Raw genomic sequence first — 20,149 nt, 5'->3', positions numbered from 1 at the left:
ACTTTCCTTGTATATGAATTTATTGTGGAAAGAGCTTGAGCTATATGTCGTCGGTTTTATGGGTTTTATGAACTTAGAAGTGAAACAGAAGACCTTTACGTCTTCCATACATTTTAGTCATCAAAATGACCTGTAATTGTGTAAATTGGAAAAATGCAGTTTTAAATATGGAACGAAAAACCCGAAAAACAGCTTGAGCTGAGCTTGGGCGTCTACTCCCAGTTCCGAGTCAAGTCAGTCTCATTGAGCGTGGACGGTTGCTAAGCGACTTCATCGTTGAGGATAGGAGATTCGGGTGAATGTTTTATTTTTGATGCGTTTGAATTTGAATATTTCAAAACGATTCAAATTTATTTCAAACTATTGCTTATTCCAAGTGCTCTCTATTCTTTAAACTCAACCTGAGCATGGTGCACTGAAAGATATTAGTTAAATACAGGCATTACCCCTACGGCCTACCTGCTGTATTAGACTGATTACATAGGCGGCGGAACGGGGAGGGCACAGGGGCACTGTGCCTGCCTTTGATTTTGGCATTTTAACATTAGCCCTATGGGCGTTACATGGAAAGAATGGGACCAAAAGCTGGCAGTGCCCCCCCCCCCCTAATTGAAGGTGTTCTGCCGCTACTGACTGAGTACAAGTATTTCAAGCACCATAACTAGTGGGCACATGTTATTTGTTAACCTAAAATCTCAGCCTCATGGTAGCAGTGCGCCTCGTTGCCAGGAATGCCACTGGATGTGTATTGTGTGGTGATCAGTCATCAACAGAACAGGCTGATTGGATGCCAGTTCAAAATATACAGAGACTTCCAGCTTTGCCCACATAGGATTTGGGAAAGAAACTGATCGTATTAATAATACAGTATAGGTATCTGATGTTTACAACAGCACAGTATGGGTACCTATCTGATGTTCACCACAGCACAAACAAAAGAAACCAGCTTTGTTTTTAACTCATAATTCATAAGTGCCTACTTTTTTTTTCTCGAATAACTTTATTTCGGTACGAGCACTTCAGACCTTTGAGTTATTCATTGTCTTTCTTACATCGCTGTTAATAAATATCACAAATCACAATAGGCCGCTGGCTAGAGTTGTCCGAGCAGAATGTGCGCCGGTCGGTGTGACTACACAAGGCCCGAGCGGGTGACGATCGCAGGCTCCTCTCCCGTGACTGGATGACTAGACGTGGGTCGAGCCAGAGCGGTGTTTCGAGCCGGCCAGCTCAAAGAACAGCACGTAAGCCTTTCCGCTGTTGACGTTTCTCTGGTCCATCACGTGGACCCGCGAGTCGTTGTACTCGTACCACTCTGCCATGTACGGATGTCGGCAGTGAGCGGTGTAATGTCCTGAGAGCAGCGTGCCAGAGTGGTTCGCCACACCGTATAGGCTGTACCGGCAGGGCGTCTGTCCGGCCGAGTAGGGCGACAGGTCCAGGCCGTTCACCGAAAAGTCGACAGTGGTGTTCAGCTTCCCGCGGAACCTCTCCTGCGGCGAGAACCGCTTCAGGTGGACCACCAAGATACGAGGAAACTTCTGGATCGAGAGGCTCCTGGTGCACTTTTGGCGCTTCTGGCACTTTGAGCAGGTCGGTTTTTCGTCGCCATCGAGCACCTCCTCTTTGGTGAACAGGTCAAAACAGGCCTGTAGGCGCACCTGGCCACTTCGTGACGGGATTGGCAGACTCAGATCCCAGAACGGGTCGAAGGTAACCGATGCGTGGCCACATACCGTGCACCGCAGGGTAGCCTTGAGCTGGCCCACGAACTTGGAGTTTTCCAGGCGCAAGAAACGTTTCCAGGCCTCCATTGACTTTTGACTGGCGCTCAGTGAGTCGTCGATGTCGGTCGTGATCGGCTTTGGCCGGCTCGTCACCCGGTTCACGTCCTCGTGAAGTCCCTGCAGCAGATATCTGAGGAATTCCTGCGCGTCCTGCTGCTGGGAGCCCATGAAGCGTGGCGCGAGCCGTTGGATCATCGACTTGAGTGGTGCGGTGGTGAGCACCCGCTCCGTTTCGTCCGAGGATGTCCACATGTCGCGTATCAGGGCGCTGAATGTGTTCATGAGGGACCCCTTCGTAGCGGCGGCAGGCATGCTGGCATCTGAGGAGCGTCCATCGCGCAGGATGTAATCGTGGAGAGCGCGTGTGTTGCTCAGGCACTGGACGACTGTGTTCAGGAAGCAGGTGTTGCCCGTGTTCCTGAGGCCGGTGAGACCGAGCGGTCTGCCGTCAGATTCACTGCCAGTCCCGCCGCCGTCTTCGCTGGGGTTGCCGGGCAGTGAGTGGTGAGACAGTCTGGTGTTGGGCGGTGCAGAGGCCTCCTCCGACGGGAGTGCCAGCGGCTCGTCAGCTAAGAACTCGGTTGAGGCCTGCCTTGCTGTCTGTTTTGCTGAGGCTCGGCCGGTCGTCGCAGACGGAGGAAGCGAAGGCCGGGTGCGCACCCCTGTCACGTCTGGTGGTGGCTGCTGTCGGCGGTCTGCCCTCGCCCGGTCTGTGGCGGCTGTGGCGAGAACCGCGGCGGCGTTGCCTCGCACAACAGCGATCGAGAGACGCTGTAATAGCCATTCGGTCTCGCGTCGTTCGCCGGTACGGGTGGTGATAAGCTGGCCCAGCTCGCGGATGAATTTTGAGGTGGCGGGGCCGAGTACCCCGGAGGTCTCCACTGCGATGGGCACGAACTTGAAGCGGGAGCTGATTTCTGAGTAGTGGCGCCGTTTTCTGTCTTCTGCGGCCCGAGCGGCGGCACCAGGCTCTAGGGCGGTCTGAATCAGCACAGTGTCGGCAAATGTGTCTGCGCATGTGGCATCCCATGTCAAACACATGCCTCCGCTGTACGGAAACAGCGTTAGGCCATCAGGTCGCTTGCCATCACCCCGGTCGAGGCCGACTGGCTCCAATATGGAGGGGATGCCTGCGCTTGCCAGTCCGCGCCTCACCACGTCATTCAGTTGGGCGTGACGTGGGAGACGACCGGCGCTCTTCACGCAGGAGAGCCCGTGGTGGCCGAGCTGATCCACTTGACGTCCGCACAGACGGCACCGGTGCTGCTCGCAGACTGTGGCTCCGAGGCGGAGAGCCACTGCCACCCGCACCGACTCCTCGTCCAGGTGAAGGCCGAGACTCGGCACCGGCACAGCCTGCAGCCAGGCGGCCGTGTGTGGCTGACTGGCGGCGACCAGGCGTGCCCGGTGCAGCTGGTTGGCGGAGTTGACCATCTTATCGCGAATCGCTGTGGCTGACAGGGTGTCCCAGGCCCGCTGGCTGCTGACAGCTGAGGCGGGCGGCAGTTGTTCGGTCCCCGTCACCTCAGAAAACCGGTGAATTGCTGTCTGCAGGGATGGTGGCACACCGCTGGCCGGAAGCAGCCCCGGAGAGATGCTGCGGAGAAGTGGCAGAGCAGCGTGCAGAGAAGATATGTAGCACGGCAGTGCCAGGTCCTCGACAGAGCGAACTCCGAGACCTCCCAGTCTGAATGGCAGTTTTGCCTGCTCCCACAGCTGGTCATTGATATTTACGTTTGCGCTATCGACCAAAGTTTCTCGCACCAGCTCGTCCACCAGCTTGAGCGCGGGCACCACCTTGTACAGGGGCGCTGAGCGCAGCAGGTACTGGAGGCGAGGCGCTGACGCGTAGTGGACGAGAAAGAAAAGTCCAGTGTGTCGGTCCAGGTGCGTCAGTCGGGTGCATAGGCGTCCGATGAGTTCGGCGGCACCATTGGCAGCTGCGGTTAGGCTGGCGTCCTGCAGTGGTGCGCCCAGCAGAGTGACGCTGTGGAGAGGGATTTCTGTTATCTCCGGCAGGACACTGCGAATGCTGTCGACCGCTGCGTTTTGAGCTAGCTGGGGCGCCGCGTCGATGATGGCTACCTCGCACTTCGCCGGGTTCAGCTGCAGACCGAGTTCTGTCAGAGCCTTGGCGAGTGAGTGGAGGTCAGACTGGACGACATCAGCCGGGCCGGCGATCGTGGCGTCGTCCAAATACCACACGTTCAAAGGCGATCTTATGGCTCGGGCGCATGCGTCGACTCCCAGTGCGAAGGCGGCAGGTCCAAGAGGATCCCCCTGCTGGACTCCGGTCGCTGACAGTACCGTCTGGTCCCCGATGTGCAGCGGTGTTGGGAGGTGGTAGGCTTGATAGGCCAGCGGGTAGACCTCCGGGCAGCGCTCGTGAATCCTGGCCAAGATGACGTCCCGTCGGATGGTGTTAAAAGCGTTACGCACGTCGATTTTGACCATAACTCGCGGCGTGTCTGAGCTGGTGGAGTCGGAGCTGATGAATTCCCGCACTGCGTGCACTGCGGCCTCGCATCCCAGCGGGGTGCCGACCCCGAGCTGGGTGGGGCGTAGCTCCGGACCGATAATGTCAGCGATGTGTCTCGCGGCGATGCGTCCTGGCAGGCGGCGGAACACGCTTCCAACGGCTATCGGGCGCAGACCACCGTCCTTCTTCCTCAGAGCGCAGAGTGATGCTCCGAATAGAGCGTCGCGACCACACTCTGGCACGAGGCCGCGCAGAACCAGGTTGGTGAGGGCCGTCAGGGAGGAGAGGAGGCGCCGGCCGGACTCGGCGGTCTCTCGGGAGAGCAACTGTCGTAGGTGTAATGGCCGGATGCCGTCGAGACCAGCAGACGATCCTGGTGGCATGCTGAAGATGGCGGCCCGCACCTGCTCCTCCGTGACAGTGAGCGGGGGAGGGTCGGAGGCCGCGGGAGGTGGCGGTAGGCTCTGGTCGAGTGGTGCGAGCGGGTGTTTCAGTCGGAGCGCGGCGATGACCTCGGCACTAGGGTCGACGAAGGTGTCGCTGGAGGTCAGGAGACGGAGACCGGCCCGGATATCCCCGTCGGCGCACTTAGCACGAACTCAACGAGCAAGAGAGTCAGGAGTCGTTGTCCGTGGAGTAGGGGCGCGCCTCTCCACCGTCCGCGAGGGCGGAGCGGCGGAGTCTAGCCCGGCCACCTGACGTCGTATGTGTGACGCCAGTAATGGGCCCCGTTCCCCGCTATTGGTCGAGTCGGGTGTGCGTAGAGCAACAAAGGCAAACGACAGAAACTTCCACCACGATGATGATGAGGTTGGACTGTTGACTGCCTCATTCACCACTTCTGACAGGGAATCGGCGACTAAAGACCGCGCAGCTTTCGGAATCCGGGCGATAACCTTCGTGCTGGCGCGGAGTTTCGACAAACCTGCCGCGATCCCGCAGAGTGGGGCTTCTGATGTCTGGGTGGGCGGTTCCAAAGTGGCAGCCGGGCGGCCAAGGCACTGCTGACAATGCCACACGGAGAGAGCTCGCGCCTGTTGGATGGTCAGCTTGGCGCAGGACGTGTGCCAGCGCTGGCCGCAGAGGCTGCAGGTGATTGCGGCCTTCCTTGAACTCCGGCTTCTGCATGCCTGGCAGCTGAGCGAGGCAGTTAGCTGGGTGGTGGCCGGTGGGCGGCTGCGTCCGATTGCTGTTTGTCGTTGATGAGCATTTTCGTTAGTTGCTTGATCCCTTCTTCTCTTGGGCTTTTTCTTTCTCGACGCGGTGACCCAATTTCCGTCTCTGGGGTCAAAGCCCTCGATTGGTGAATCAGAATCATCAGTATCCATTTATGCATCTTATCTTTTCCCAAAGCGGGATCTTCTTTTGATAGTTGACACGAGACACAAATGGAAAAATCAAAGGGCAAAACCAAGATTACTACAACATACAGGGCAAAACCTTTCCAGACCCGATTAAGACCCGATGCGTTTTTTAGAAATTAGGTAAAAAATTGACAATATTTAGGCGTTTATACTGTGTAAAACGATGACTAAAAAACTATGAAAATGTGACCAAAATATTCTACGTTATGTAGAATAGGAACATTTTTATATACATCACACGGCGTAGAAAATAAGTAATTACGTTACGGCGAACTAGAAAGCGGGGCATCTGCGGGCACGTCCGAACCCTTCGAGTGTCACGTCCCAAACCCCATGTTTTGACTTTCCAGATTTCTTTGAGAGAACTTTGTGCACAGTGGATAGATGCTTATTGATCTTTGAAGAAGAGCAACACCAACACTGGTACTGAGAAAAGCTGAGACAGACATGAACTCATCCTTCTTTGGTGAGGACGTTAAGTGTTCTGTGTTCATCTCAACTGTGCATGCTGACATTTGTCATGATAAGCCATGCTGTATTGATGAGCAAAATAATAAAGGATGAAGATGCACTTGTTGCAAGTTCTGTGGTAGATGCAGATGCATCACAGTTTGCAATTTGACATTTGTTTGTATGCTATTTTTCATTTGCAGCTCATTTTTCAGTAAGGGAGTTACAGCTCACATTTGTGTATCAGCCATGCAATGTAAGGTATTTACTTCTGAAGTTCCAGCAGTGTGAGGGCCAGGTCACCAGGTAATCTTGAGGCTGCCGATCAGTATGTTGACCGGCAGTGTCCCATTTCACCTTTTGTTGACCTGTAGTCATGACATACATAGATGGCATCAGGTGTCTTCCTGCACTGACATTCCCTAACAATATATGACCTGTTATACCTTATCCAGTACCCACCCAATGTTCCCTGAACAGTTGAAGACCAATATCGTCCTATACGGACCTGTGCTGACCTCTTTTGACCCACCGTGACCTTCACTGACCTGTCCTGACCTCCACCGAACTGTGTTGACCTCTACGGACTGGCGCTGGCCTCTGCCAACCTTTGGGGACTGCGATGGATGTGTAGGTATCGACTTATGCTGCTCTGTGCTGACTTATTTTACCTGTGCTGACCTTTACTGCCCTTTGCTGACTTGTGCTGACCTCTACCAACCTGTGCTGACTCCTACCGACCCGTGCTGACCTCTACCAACCTGTGCTGACCTCTACCGACCTGTGCTGACCTCTACCGACCTGCGCTGACCTCTACCGACCTGCGCTGACCCGCTCTGCGGCAGACGTGGATAGCGGCGATGTTTCTCGCTCGGGTCGGGTTCGGAAACGCTCCAGCAAGCTGGCCGACTACGATCCGACGGACGACCTGGACGTGAAGCCTTCCCGCAAGGAGCGCCGCGACAGCGGACAGTATAGCAAACGCAAGACCAAGGTGGGCAGACCGTGTTCACTAGCTTAAGATTCGAGTGGAGCGTATTGGAAAAGAGGGAAGGAAGGAGGGGCGATCGGTGTAAACTGCGGATCCTAAATTTCCCGTAGGCGGCCAAGTTCCCGGTTTTTCCCCGCTGTTCACGGTGCCGCTGTGTGAGTGTCGTGACGTGACAGATGTGTGACCGCCTGTTGTCCTTTAGGTGATGGTCACTCCGACCGCTCCGGACATGAAGGCCGAGCCTCACGACGATCTCGGCTCGGAGGACGAGCTCCAGGGTAAGTGGGATGGGCTCCAGGGTAAGTGGGATGAGCTCCGGGGTAAGTGGGACGAGCTCCAGGGTAAGTGGAACGAGCTCCAGGGTAAGTGGCAACTGACGGCCGGATAGGCGAGACGCGCGGTTGGCGCTCAGAGAGTGGGGTAGAAAACGGCCATACCGTCTGCGAACGTGAGCATGAAGTCAGATTCGTCTTTTTTACGGCTCATTCCAACACGAACATTGATGAAGAAAGCTTAAAACAGCATCTGTGCTTTCTCAGAGCTTCAAAAGCGTCTGCGGGCCTGTTTGAAGCCTGTAAACGTTTCACCACCTGGCTGTTGTATGATCATGCCTTCTTCCTCACTACCCAGGTTACGAGGTGGACGGGTACGACACCTCCGGCGGCGCGGCCGCGTACGACGGCGGCGTGCCGTACGAGACCGGGGACACGTCGTACGGTACGGCAGCGGACGGCTCGTACGACCCGGCCGCCGTCGGTGTGGCCGACAACGTCGAGGTCAAGACCGAGAGCGACGAGGACGACGACTTCTCCAACCTGATCATGGTGGCCAACGATGACGACGAGGAGGGCTTTAACGACGACGACGCTGAGGGAGACGGTGATCCGGATCGGGGCCAGCTCTCTGACGAGGACCAGGACCCGCTCGTGATCGATGAGGCGCCCGCGCGCGGCTCGGCGTCGCGTCGCGGTAAGGGCGCCAAGATGGCCACCAAACAGGCCCAGCGCGGGAAGCCGGGGCCACGTCCGAAGAACGTCAGCAAGATGTGGAGGCAGCAGCGGATGATCAGGAAGGACAAGGGGGTAAGTCGCGCCAGGAAGGGTGGATATCGATAAAGCGCAAAATGAAAATGGCCATATCTGGCTAGCGGGCTCGCTTTGACTGTTTCTGGTGCTGTTTGACACAAGTGTTTTGTTTTTGAATGGATTCAGTTGTATTGTTTTGATTGCCTACGTGGATTTCCAGTTTTCATTGGGCTTGCCTGCCACGCCATATTCAGCAAAGAAGCGTATTGTCGCATTGCTAACTCTTACTCATGATCACTTATAGAAACGTTCGACCATCGCGTAACAACGAGGTGCCCCGTTTTTCCACAGCAACCGCGTATCTCCGCCTACCTGCTGTGGGCGCGAGAGGTCCGTGATTTCGTGGCGCAAGCCAACCCGGACATGGACTTCTCTCAGATCAACAAACGGCTCGGCGCCATGTGGAACACCCTGCCGGACGCCAAGAAATATGTACGTATAGCCGGTACCGTAAACCGGGGTGACTTTGTATCACTTTTGACCAGTTTGGTACAATATCTTGTATATCACTTGAGATTTCACTCTGGAAACTGTTTCATCATACCAATTGGACAATTCTCTATCTAACTGAGTACAATAAATGCCTTGAAATTTATCATAAATATTTTATTTTTTTACCCAAAAATTGATCATTCTCACCCAGACGTCGGGGTGACTATGATCACTACATTAAGATCACCTTATGTGTGCCATAGGAGCCCTCAGAAGGGGCTTGTGTGATAAAATTACATGTTTTGAATAAAATCAAAGGCTTTGCTTGACAAAAACTCACACATTTTACAGTAAAACTATGAATCATTGAGGTATTAAAATAAAGTTGCATGCTCTGGGTCTAAACTGACATTACAGAGCTATAAGCAGCAAAATTAGCTACTTTAACCTCTGTCTTCAAGATTAAGTAACAGTCACAGATGTCCTAAGCCACAGGCTACCTGTTCTACATCACACTTTGTCTGCTGGTGGCTGTGGGACCACTTGCCACACTGTTCATGCCCCTCCCAGCTAATTGTCTTTTTCACTTCCCATTGACGCTCCAATTACCACTGAGATAGAGCAGCTCAATGCTCATCCTCCATCATCAGTATCTAAGGCTTTCCTTTCTCTTTCTTTATCTGGGTCTTTCTCATCTTTACCATTATTTTTGCTGGAGATGCTAGCGAATTTATACTTCATGCCAATGACAACAAAAAAACAAGCTGTGACATGAACGTGATTATTCTAACTGGGACCCAAAGTGTCTGATATAATGCTTCATTGCTCTATTTAACTATTGGCATAGAAAATACAGTTCACAGCAGCTAATTGCTCATTTGAGGCCCAAAATTGGTCTATGATCAAAGTCAACCCGGGTATCATTGTCACCCCGGTTTACGGTACTGACCACATAGTCGACGCTACGCATCTCTTAACGTAAAACGGATAATGATGAAAATATGTGTGGCAGAAAACATTGTGGCAGGTTAATTGTTCTCCATCACCACTGAAACACTACTGGGATGTCTGGTCTGGTGAGCGAGTGGATTGTGGAACAAGTTTTACCATGGCACTCGCACATTGATATATTCACGACACATTCATTTTATAACGATCTATATTATCGGAGTCACAGACACGCCCGGGTCAAAGCCCGCTACTGTGCCGTGACCTGTCCCTCCCATCCAGCCCACCTCACCGCCACCCCTGCCCCACCCGCAGAACTTCAAACGACGCGCTCAGAGAATTAACGGCCGCCACAATGTCCTGGAGGCCTCGGGCTCCTCCGCCAAGATGAAGTCCACCGGCAAGGGCCCCAAGGGGCGGCCTTCCAAGAAGGCTTTGGAGGGCGCCGCGGAGGCTGCCACATCCGAGATGGGCGGCAAACACCCCAGCATGTGAGTGGCTGTGTGGGAAAATGGAGCGGGAGATCGGTATGTGAGACTCAGAGAACCCAGAGACAGGGGACGTCGGGTTGGAGGGAGTTAACAGCACGTGACACAGTGGGGAAGAAGGGAGGGTACCCATTGTCCGTCTCTGTGGACCTTTAGCTTAGTGTGGGCCGATTGGGCAGGGAATGAGTACGTTTGAATATGAACCTGCCGGAATATAATCCCAGTGTCGGTACGTAGCAATGTCAGGCACTGATAAGGTCCACTCTTTGCTACTCTCCAGACAACAAATTCAAAGGTTGGCGCTCTTAAGATCGTCGTTCTTCGATTCCTTACTTCGATCGTAATCTGTCAACCCCCGTATCCGCTGCTCACCGTATAACGTAACGAGTGAGGTCATATTGCGGTGGGATGAGTGTGGATTGACCCGCGCCGTCCCGCAGGCCGCCCCCGTCGATGAGTGAGGCGACGTCTCTGGTGAACCCCACCAACTACCGGGTGTGTACGACACAGCCCATCGACCTGGCCGCTCACATGGTGCTTCTCGGCGAGTCGCTGGGAGTCATCGGACAGAAGCTGCGCGACCACGACGTAAGAGAACCGGGCGGTGTTCATTCTAGTGGGAGGGAGGGAGAGAAGGATATTTATTGTAGTCGAATGTCATACTCATTTTGAGATACTTTCGAGCATAGCGAGGGGTAATGTCAAAACATAGATAACATGATTCATGTTATCTATGGTCAAAATTATTGTCAGTATGAGAGCAAACAGAACCAACCATACGCTGGCAATATCGCCCCCGTCTGACTATGTTCGACGTTCGTCCTACCCGCCGGCCTGTCGATCCTATGCGACCGCCGTACTGCCTGATAGGGTCAGATTGCCATACTGACCCCCTGTCTGTCTTGACAGGGCCAGACTGCCGTACTGACCCCCGTGTCTGTGCCGGACGAGCCAGATCGCCGTATAACTGACGGACCCTCTGTCTCGGCCTGATTGCCAGACTGCCGTACTGAGTACTGACCCCGTGTCTGCCGCACAGGGTATAGCCGTACTGATCCCGTGTCACTGTCGGACAGGGCCAGATCGCCGTATAACTGACTGACCCCGTGTCTCTGTCTGACAGGGCCAGATCGCCGTGTCGGGCAGCCTCTCCGTGCTTCTCGACTCGCTACTGTGCGCCCTGGTGCCACTGGTGGCGCTCACCAAACAGGTCCCCGAGCTGGATGGGTGTGACGACCGGGATCTCATCAAGACGCTCGACAACATCGCCTATTTCATGCCAGGGCTGTAGGGTGGCGGTTGATGATGATGATGATTTGGTGTTTTAGGGCGCACCAGCAACGAGGCTATATGGCGCCCATATCTAACCAATCTTCCTCAAAGTCGGGGGTTAAAAATCACCTGAAGCCCGGAGGCCGTGATGAACGAAAAGAGGCGAACGGAATCGAGAAAAGGGGAGTCGTCGCGGAGAAGTGTTCTCAAAGAGAGCTGGGGGCCACGCAATCCAAAAAACCGCAATCGCTCAGCGTCCAGTCTCGGGCACTCGACCAAGACGTGTCGGACCGAAAGTCGGTCACCACATCTGGTACAAATAGGCCTGGAGCCAACGCCGATAAGGAACCCATGGGTGCCATAAGTGTGCCCGGTACGAAGCCGGCAGAGGACCACCTCCTCGCGTCGCGATCTGCGTGAGGCCGACAACCAGGTAGCTAAACCTGGCTTGATACGTAAAAGTTTGTTACCGTGGGATTGGCTCCAGGCCTCCTGCCACTTTCCGAGGAGGAAAGAGCCCACCGCCGGTACAAAGTCCCTGGCGGGTAGAGGGAATCGGCGGGAGCACAGATACTGCGCAGCATGGTTCGCAGCTCGGTCCGCCCGTTCGTTGCCGTGAATACCGACGTGGCTAGGGATCCAGCAAAAAGACACCGACGTACCCTCTCGGTCGAGGGCTGTCACACGAAGAAGAATCTCCTGTGCGAGGGGGTCAGAAGGGTAGAATTGTGACAAGGACTGGAGACCACTCAATGAGTCAGAAAGAATAACATATGACCGAGCGGGATTAATCTCGATAAAACACAGGAGTTTGAGGATAGCGACCAATTCGCAGGAAAAAACGGATGCATGTTTAGGTAAGGTAAAACACCGCACAGCGTCGCCGCAGACGAAAGCACACCCGGCACCGTCATCAGTCTTTGAGCCGTCAGTATAACAGGCTATGTAGTCAGAGTACCTTGAAATATGTTCCAGCGCACGAGCCTTTAAAACAGCTGGAGGGATGTCGCCTTTTCTCACATCGGTGAGGGAAAGGTCCACCTTTGGCGGGACTTGTCTCCACGGTGGGACAGATGGCCACTCCTTACGCATGACCCCCCGAAGTTTAATTTGAGCTTCCGAGAGCAGCGATTGCATACGAGAGCAGAAAGGGGGGTAGCGGACAGTACGTGCACCTTCTCCGGTTCTGAAAAGCGCCAGGTTGGCACGTGAGAAAACTGCATCATAGGCAGGGTGGGAAGGCAACTGGCGGAGTTTTATGGTATATCTCATGCCCAGTAGCTGGCGACGCAAGGCAAGAGGTGGCTCGTGGGCCTCTACAAGGAGGCTGGCTACTGGGGTGGTCCGGAACGCACCAGTGGCAATACGAAGAGCAGTATGGTGCACAGAGTCCAGAATACGTTTCGAGGTCTCCGTGGCGTTATCGTATATAAAACAGCCGTAGTCAAGTCTAGAACGGACAAGAGCACGATAAAGCAAGAGCAGTGTCTTACGATCCGCCCCATAGCAGGTACGCGCAACACATTTCAAAACATTCATAGCTCGAAAACATCGGTCGCGGAGCTCTTTCAGGTGAGTGCGGTAGGTAAGACGGCTGTCTATTACCATCCCAAGAAACTTCACCTCCGACTTCACAGGGATCACTGCACCCCTTAGCCTGACAGAGAAGTCAGGGCAATTACGGCGAAAACGGCAAAAGTGGACACCTACAGTTTTGGCTGTCGAGAATCGTAGTCCGTTAACAGCACTCCAGTTTTCTAATCTTTTAATTGCCAACTGGAGCTGTCTCTCTACTATACGTGTGGTTGCACCACTGGCCCAGATAGAGAAGTCATCCACAAAAAGGGCACGGCCAATGGAAGGGGGCAGGTGATCGGCAATATCGTTAATCATTACCCCGAACAGCACAACACTTAGGACTCCTCCTTGGGGGACACCGTTGACCTGGGGGAACTGCTCTGAGAGGTTGCCACCGACACGGACTCTGAAAGACCGGTTAGATAAAAAGCTGGCGAGGAAATGGCCCATTGTACCGCGTATACCGTACTTGAAAAGCTTTTGTAAAATACCGAAACGCCAAGTGGTATCATACGCAGCCTCAATGTCGAAAAACAATGCACCAATGTGTCGCTTCCGCCTAAATGCGCAACGAACCTCGGTATCAAGGGCTAAAATGTGATCTACTGTGCTCCGATACTTTCTGAAACCGCACTGCGAGTTAGATAAAACACCTTGTTCCTCCAGAAACCAGACGAGACGCGCGTTTACAACTCGCTCAAGCAGCTTGCCCAGGGCAGATGTCAACGCAATAGGGCGGTAGTGAAGCGGATCAAGCCCGCTTTTACCAGCCTTCAGCACCGGGATAATGATGGCCGTCCGCCATGTTTCGGGATACAGCCCTCTTTCCCAGAGCGCATTGAAAAGATGGAGCAATGCTTCAAGTCCCGGTGACGGGAGACGCCGAAGCATCTCATTGTGTACAAGATCAGGGCCTTCTGCGACACACTTCAGGCCACCTATAGCGGACTTTAACTCTTCCATAGTAAAGGGATCATTGTAGCTAAAATGTTGTGATGTGTTAAAATTGACGCCAGTCGATTCGCACCGAGCACGATGGCGGGCGAAGTCGGGGTCAGAACAGTCACCGACACAGCGGTCATGTAACGCACGGCCTATTTCGTACGCTACATCAGCTGGGTTCAACACATTTCTGCCAAACACACTCAGAACAGGAAGAGGGGATGAGGAGAAACGACCTGATATACGTTTTATACGGGACCAAACCTCGGAGATTGGCGTGAATCTGTTAAGCTGGCTGATGTATTCCACCCAGGATTCGTGTTTAGCTTTCTTGACCGTCCACCTAGCGAACGCTCTGGCTTTTCTAAACGCGATCATGTTTGCGGTGGTGCAGTTATGCCTGAAAGCGCGCAGCGCTCGTTTCCGCGCTCTGATGGCGTCTCGACACGCATCGGACCACCATGGGACCGGCCGGCGAGAAGGCGCCCCCGATGTACGAGGAATGGATGCCTTGGCTGCTTCAATGAGTAAGGAGGTGAAATCGGTTACTGACAGATCATCTGTAGGGTCAGATGAGAGAGCATCCTCCAAGCACGTTTGAAATTTCTCCCAGTCTGCCCTCCGCAGGTTCCATCTCGGTGGCCGGCAGCCAACCGAGGGCCGCTCACGCAGTTCAAGCCATATGGGGAAATGGTCACTACCAAAAGAGTCCGCGTCCACTCGCCACGTAAAAAGCGGCACAAGGTGTGGACTGACAAGGCTGAGATCTAGAACTGATGAATGTCCCGACGGCATGGTGAAATGGGTAGCAGCACCAGTGTTTAAAACACAAAGGCCCTCCTCGTCTATCAAGGACGCTAAAAGTCGACCGCGTGTACACACAGAATCACATCCCCATGCAGAGTGGTGAGAGTTAAAATCACCCAGAAGCATCACAGGTGGAGGGAGCTCGGCAATTAGCCGGCGTAGTTCCAGAAGAGGAAGAGCTGCGCCAGGGGGACAGTAAAGTGAGCACACAGTGATGTCACGCTGGCCTAGATGAATGCGGACCGCTACCGCCTGAAGGGGCGAGCTTAAATCAATACATCTCGCAGGCACGGCGTTATGGACCAGAACCATAACACCTCCGTGCGCGACGGTTTCAGTAGCAAGGTCCCTGCGAAAAACCGAAAATCCTTTCATGGGGAACCTGGACTCAGATCTGAGTTTGGTTTCTTGGATGCAAGCAACCAAAGGTCGCTGAGAGCGGATTAGTGCTTGCAGTTCTGGAGTGCTAGAACGCAAGCCTCTGCAGTTCCACTGCAGGATAAAACGTGTTATTGCTGTAGTTTTGAGCGCTTGGGGTAAGCGAAAGGTGTCTAAAACTGGCGACTTTGACTTGAGTTAAAAAAAGGCGGGGACTTAAAAATGCTCCTCGCCACCGGGGCCCGGGCCACCGCCAAAGGCTACCTTTGGATGGCCCTCGCGGAGCCGTCCATCGGCCGACCTAGGCCGGCCCGTAGCTCCCGGTTGAAACTTCAGCCGCGAGCGGGGGCTACCATCGTTTGACGGAGATAACTCCCACGGAAGTGTGCGCTTCGTGGGGCGGCCCGGGGCGGGCGGCGGCCCCGCCGGTCTCGGCTCCGATGGTGGTGTGCATGGCGGGGGTCGGGGTCCCGACCCCTCGCCCGAGGCGGGCACCGGAGGGGCACCAGAAGGACGCTGTGAATGGGGTGGAGGGAGTGGAGGAAGTGGAGGGGGTGGAGGGGGTGGTGGTGGCGGTGGGAGCGGGGGTGGGGGAGAAAGTGGAGGGGGCGGAGGAGGTGGAGGGGGCGGAGGAGGTGGAGGGGGCGGAGGTGGAGGAGGGGGTGGAGGGGTAGGGGGAGGTCCCATCAGAGGTGACGGGGCCGCCCCCGGCCCACCAGGACCTCCACGGACAGAGGACGCTCGACGCTCCTCAAGAGCCTGGGCCATCCTCCGCCCTAGTCTGGCGTCCTGCTCAAGCCGCTCCTCCCGACCGCGGCGCAGAGCCGCCATGACTGCAGTCTCCCTGGGCGGGGGTCGACGGATCTCCGGAGACGTGAACGGGGTCCGTTCGACAGAGCGCGGCGGTGGGGGCGGGCCCCGGCGACGACCCCGGGCGAGGGTCCACTCACCACCCCGCGGCGTGGCCGTATCCTCGGGGGCGGCTGAAGCCTCCACCCCCGCCCCAGTCTCATCCTCTCTTCCTCCCCCACGGGAGGGGGACGAGACTCCTCTCCTCCTGCTTGGCGACGTCTGCGTGGCGGAGCACGACAACGCTTTAGGGGGCTCCTGTTGAACTGATGAGTTGCTGTGACTGTTGGCATCTGGGACAAAGCAGAAGCCGAATGACTTCAGAATCGCTATTAACTGACCGATGCTGTTGTTGGTATCAGTTTCAGTGGGGCAGCGCTGTCTAGAACCGTTGGCCACACTAGCATAAGACCGCTTGGGATGGAGGGCAGCAAAGCGGTCTCGGGCCTGACGAAATGACAGCCTTTCGGTGACCTTCAGGGACATTATTTCTTTTTCTCTCTGGAGGGCCGGGCATCGCCCATCAAACGAGGAATGTGGAGTCTGAGAGTCGTCACAATTGACGCATCTCAACTCGGACGACGAACATTCGGCACTGCTATGGTCATTTGCCGCACAGCTCCCGCATGCTGGTCTGTTCCGACAGCTGTCTCGAGTGTGACCGAATCGGAGACACTGAAAACAACGCATGGGACTCGGGACATATGGTCGAACTTTCACGGACAGATATCCTATCATCACCTCCCTCGGCAGTTCCAGCGAGTTGAAAGTCAAAATGATACTGTGCGTGGGTGCGAGAGCGCCACTTCTCTTGGTGTAGATGCGGCGGGCGGCGGAGACCCCAAACTGTGACAGGCCTTCGGCGATCTCGTCGTTTTGCATGCCCTCCAGATCGTCGCAAAAAATGACCCCTCGGCTGGAATTTTTCGTGCGATGCGGCGAAACGCTGACCGAAAGGTTTACTTCCTTTCTGCCCTGCTGATCCTTAACTGTGTATGTGAAGTGAGTAGCTTTCAGGGCCCTTTCCGCCTCTCTATCGTCAACAAACTCTACTTCGATGCCTCCGTCTCTAAGTTTTTCACACCTCGCAATCTTACCAAATCTGTCACAGCCCTCTCGTCTCTGAAAGGGAGACAGCGACGCGAGTTTTCGTTCGTCGGATGTGAATATAAGAACTTTTGGTCGTGCTCCACCGACTGCACTAGGTGCAAGGGGTTCAGCCGAGGCTGTGGTCCGTGGGGGTGCCAAGTGAGAATCCATGGAAAGTGTAATTGTTTCGGTCCCGCAGCCTCCCACCCACCTCGGAGCCCAACTGGGGGACGGCCACACTCCCCCGTAGGGTGGTGGTCCGCCAGGAGTACTGCAGGACTATACGGGGGCCGGGACGCCAAAAGCAGCAAGACGAAGCCGCCGGGTACGGGGCCGCGTGAGCCGCGGCCGCCGCAGAGCCATGCGGCACGGGACCGGACCTGATCCCGCGCGCGGACATGGATACGGTGGCGCTAAGCCCCGCGCTGAAGGAATCAGGCGGCCCCTGCACCCGGCGGCAGCCCCCCGCATACCCGTCGCCCAGCCCCCTTGACCCCGATTAGCCAGTGCTGCACAGGGCGACGCCTGACCGGCCGATTTCCCTCATGCGAGGCCAACATGGGGCATCCCGCAGATCCGGGGATTGGCGCCAAAGGCATGTGTTGGAAGGCTGCCCCGACTAACCCGCAGGGCAGCCCCCTCAACGCCCAGACATCCTCTCCCCGGTCTTTGGGCCGAAGGTACGGCTAGACCGATAAAACCAGGGGAACCAGAGAACAAAGAAGATGAGCGAGTGCAAAAAAAAACTGGGGGAAGCGTGCGAAACCGATGAGGCAAGCAGCCTGCAAGACCGGTACAGCGTAGGAAAACTGAAAACGCAATCAACGCGAGTATCCGCAAAAAAGGCAACAGACAGGTACAAAACAACCAAGAGCAATTCACGTGAAAAGAGTGCAATGCAGCAAACTGGCAATGGAATCGTGCACAAGGAAGATAAGCAAGTGTAAAAAAAAAAACAAAAGAAAACTGGGGAAGCGTGCGGAACCGGTGAGGCAAGCAGCCTGCAAGACCGGTACAGCGCAAGAAGACTGAAAACGCAGCCAATGCCAGTGACCGCAAAAGAAATATGGGCAACAAACGGGTACAAGACGACCAAGAGCAATTCGCGTGAGAAGATGGCACGATTAGAGACTGGAATCGCATTATGCAATGGAATCGTGCACAGAGAAGATGAGCAAGTGTTAAAAAAAAAACCTGGGAAGCGTGCGAAACCGATGAGGTAAGCAACCAAATGAGTGCAAACCAGCCAGGTGAGAAGACGGCAACGAGGCCGACTGGCAATGGCATTGGGCAAACATCAAATCCAGCAAATGTGGGCAAAGTCAAGATCACACATATGGCAATCAACGCGAGTATCCGCAAAAAAGGCAACAGACAGGTACAAAACAACCAAGAGCAATTCACGTGAAAAGAGTGCAATGCAGCAAACTGGCAATGGAATCGTGCACAAGGAAAATAAGCAAGTGTAAAAAAAAGAAACTGGGGAAGCGTGCGGAACCGGTGAGGCAAGCAGCCTGCAAGACCGGTACAGCGCAAGAAGACTGAAAACGCAGCCAATGCCGGTGACCGCAAAAGAAATATGGGCAACAAACGGGTACAAGACGACCAAGAGCAATTCACGTGAGAAGATGGCACGATTAGAGACTGGAATCGCATTATGCAATGGAATCGTGCACAGAGAAGATGAGCAAGTGTTAAAAAAAAAAAACTGGGAAGCGTGCGAAACCGATGAGGTAGGCAACCAAATGAGTGCAAACCAGCCAGGAGAAATTCGCGTGAGAAGACGGCAACGCGGCCGACTGGCAGTGGCATTGTGCAAACATCAAATCCAGCAAATGTGGGCAAGGTCAAGATTACACATATGTGTATCTAGGGCTGAGGGGGGGGGGGCGCTATTCCACTTCACCCGAGTGTGTCCGTGCGGTGCGTGAGAATGCAGAAAAGGCAACCAATGAAAATGCTCGCAAGAAAGCTGGGCAACAGACAAGAGCAAAAACTTAGTGCAAACCACGTGAGAAGACGGCAAGGCAGTATAAGCTGGCAGTGAGGAGAAACACCCGGAAGGAGCGGAACCGGGCGCAAAAAAGACACTCATCAGACACAAAGGGAAAAAAAGAAACCAAGAAAGGTCTGACTTGTCGTCTATCAATCCAGGGTCGAGTCCGGTTGTAATCGAGCATGAGTCAAGCTGGGGCCGAGGGGGCGCTACTCCCCTTGCTGGCGGAGGTCAGGGCCGCCGCAGGACGCGGGCCCAAGGAACCCAGGCCACCGCCAGCCCCCTGCGGGGCCAATCTTGCAGAAAATCCATCCGACAATCAAATCAGAGCCGAGGTCAAACGCAAGTCAAGCTGGGGCCGAGGGGGCGCTACTCCCCTTACTGGCCGAAGTCACAGCCGCCGCGAGGCCAGAGCCCAATGGTCCCGGCCAAGCAACGGCTCTGACCACGGTCAGCCCCCTGCGGGGGGAAGTTCGGCCGGCGGCGGGGATCGAACCCTAGTCATTAGTTCGATCCCCGCCGCCGGCCGAACTTCCCCCCGCAGGCCGGCGGCGGGGCACCACTTCGTGCCGGGGCTGTAGGACACTGCGTTGTAGGCTTGTGAATACTGATGATCACGGGATTGAAATGTCAGTCAACTGCCTGTCTCGGCGAGAGCGGCCATTTGTGCGGTGGCATGAAGCGATGTTTCGGTGGCATGCTGTAGATACCTGAGCGCGTTTGCAGTGCTCCGGTGGACAGTCGCGTTAACACGTACACTGCTAGCCTCTAGCTAAGTACAGAAATGTGGATTACGCTGTGTAGCAGCCCAGCACTGAGCGGCAGAAGAAGACCGTGTGGACGGTTAGTTCTGCCACCATCTGTGCTGGCAATGACTGAGAAAACATAGTCGTGTAAATAGTTGTCATAGTGCGGAAGTCAGGAGAATAATGGTGACTAGTTTAGGCGACATGATTTTATCTCATCACCAATCGATCACAACCTTCGTGAGTCTGTTAAGCTTTTTTTTTATTCCGCTTGTCGCGGCTTGGCTGCGAAAGCTGTACAAACTAAAACGTAGCCGCGTGAGTGGAGAATTGCTCATCATTTGGTTGGATGTGACGTGTGCGCACGACGTTCATCGTTAAATATATTTCATCTTCACCAGTTATCGCCAGGTTTACGTAATGGTTACGTAATTGTCCATCAGCAATTCATAGGTACCTAACATTGAA

At 54.7% G+C, this 20,149-nt stretch overlaps 1 protein-coding gene across 3 annotated transcripts; it reads left to right on the top strand.

Annotated features, from left to right (window-relative positions):
• The first annotated feature begins 9 nt into the window (after positions 1–9).
• LOC122383296 lies at positions 10–20,085 on the top strand. 3 transcript variants are annotated; one of them, XM_043369582.1, is made up of 10 exons: positions 10–49; positions 5,981–6,096; positions 6,926–7,074; positions 7,274–7,349; positions 7,702–8,153; positions 8,448–8,588; positions 9,852–10,027; positions 10,465–10,612; positions 11,148–11,325; positions 19,497–20,085. In XM_043369582.1, exons 2-9 carry the CDS (start codon positions 6,078–6,080, stop codon positions 11,313–11,315), a joined length of 1,329 nt encoding a protein of 442 aa, XP_043225517.1. In that variant the 5' UTR covers positions 10–49; positions 5,981–6,077; the 3' UTR covers positions 11,316–11,325; positions 19,497–20,085. The 3 variants fall into 3 exon arrangements, with proteins under 3 accessions (XP_043225517.1, XP_043225515.1, XP_043225516.1); XM_043369580.1 differs by lacking the exon at positions 10–49 and adding an exon at positions 220–295; XM_043369581.1 differs by lacking the exon at positions 10–49 and adding an exon at positions 240–281.
• Positions 20,086–20,149: the final 64 nt, after the last annotated feature.

This window comes from Amphibalanus amphitrite, unplaced genomic scaffold (assembly GCF_019059575.1).
Source record: "Amphibalanus amphitrite isolate SeventyFive unplaced genomic scaffold, NRLGWU_Aamphi_draft 000160F_arrow, whole genome shotgun sequence".
Lineage (NCBI taxonomy): Eukaryota > Metazoa > Arthropoda > Thecostraca > Balanomorpha > Balanidae > Amphibalanus > Amphibalanus amphitrite.
Note: the sequence above shows the minus strand (reverse complement) of the source record. Positions and strands in the feature narration are given on the sequence as shown.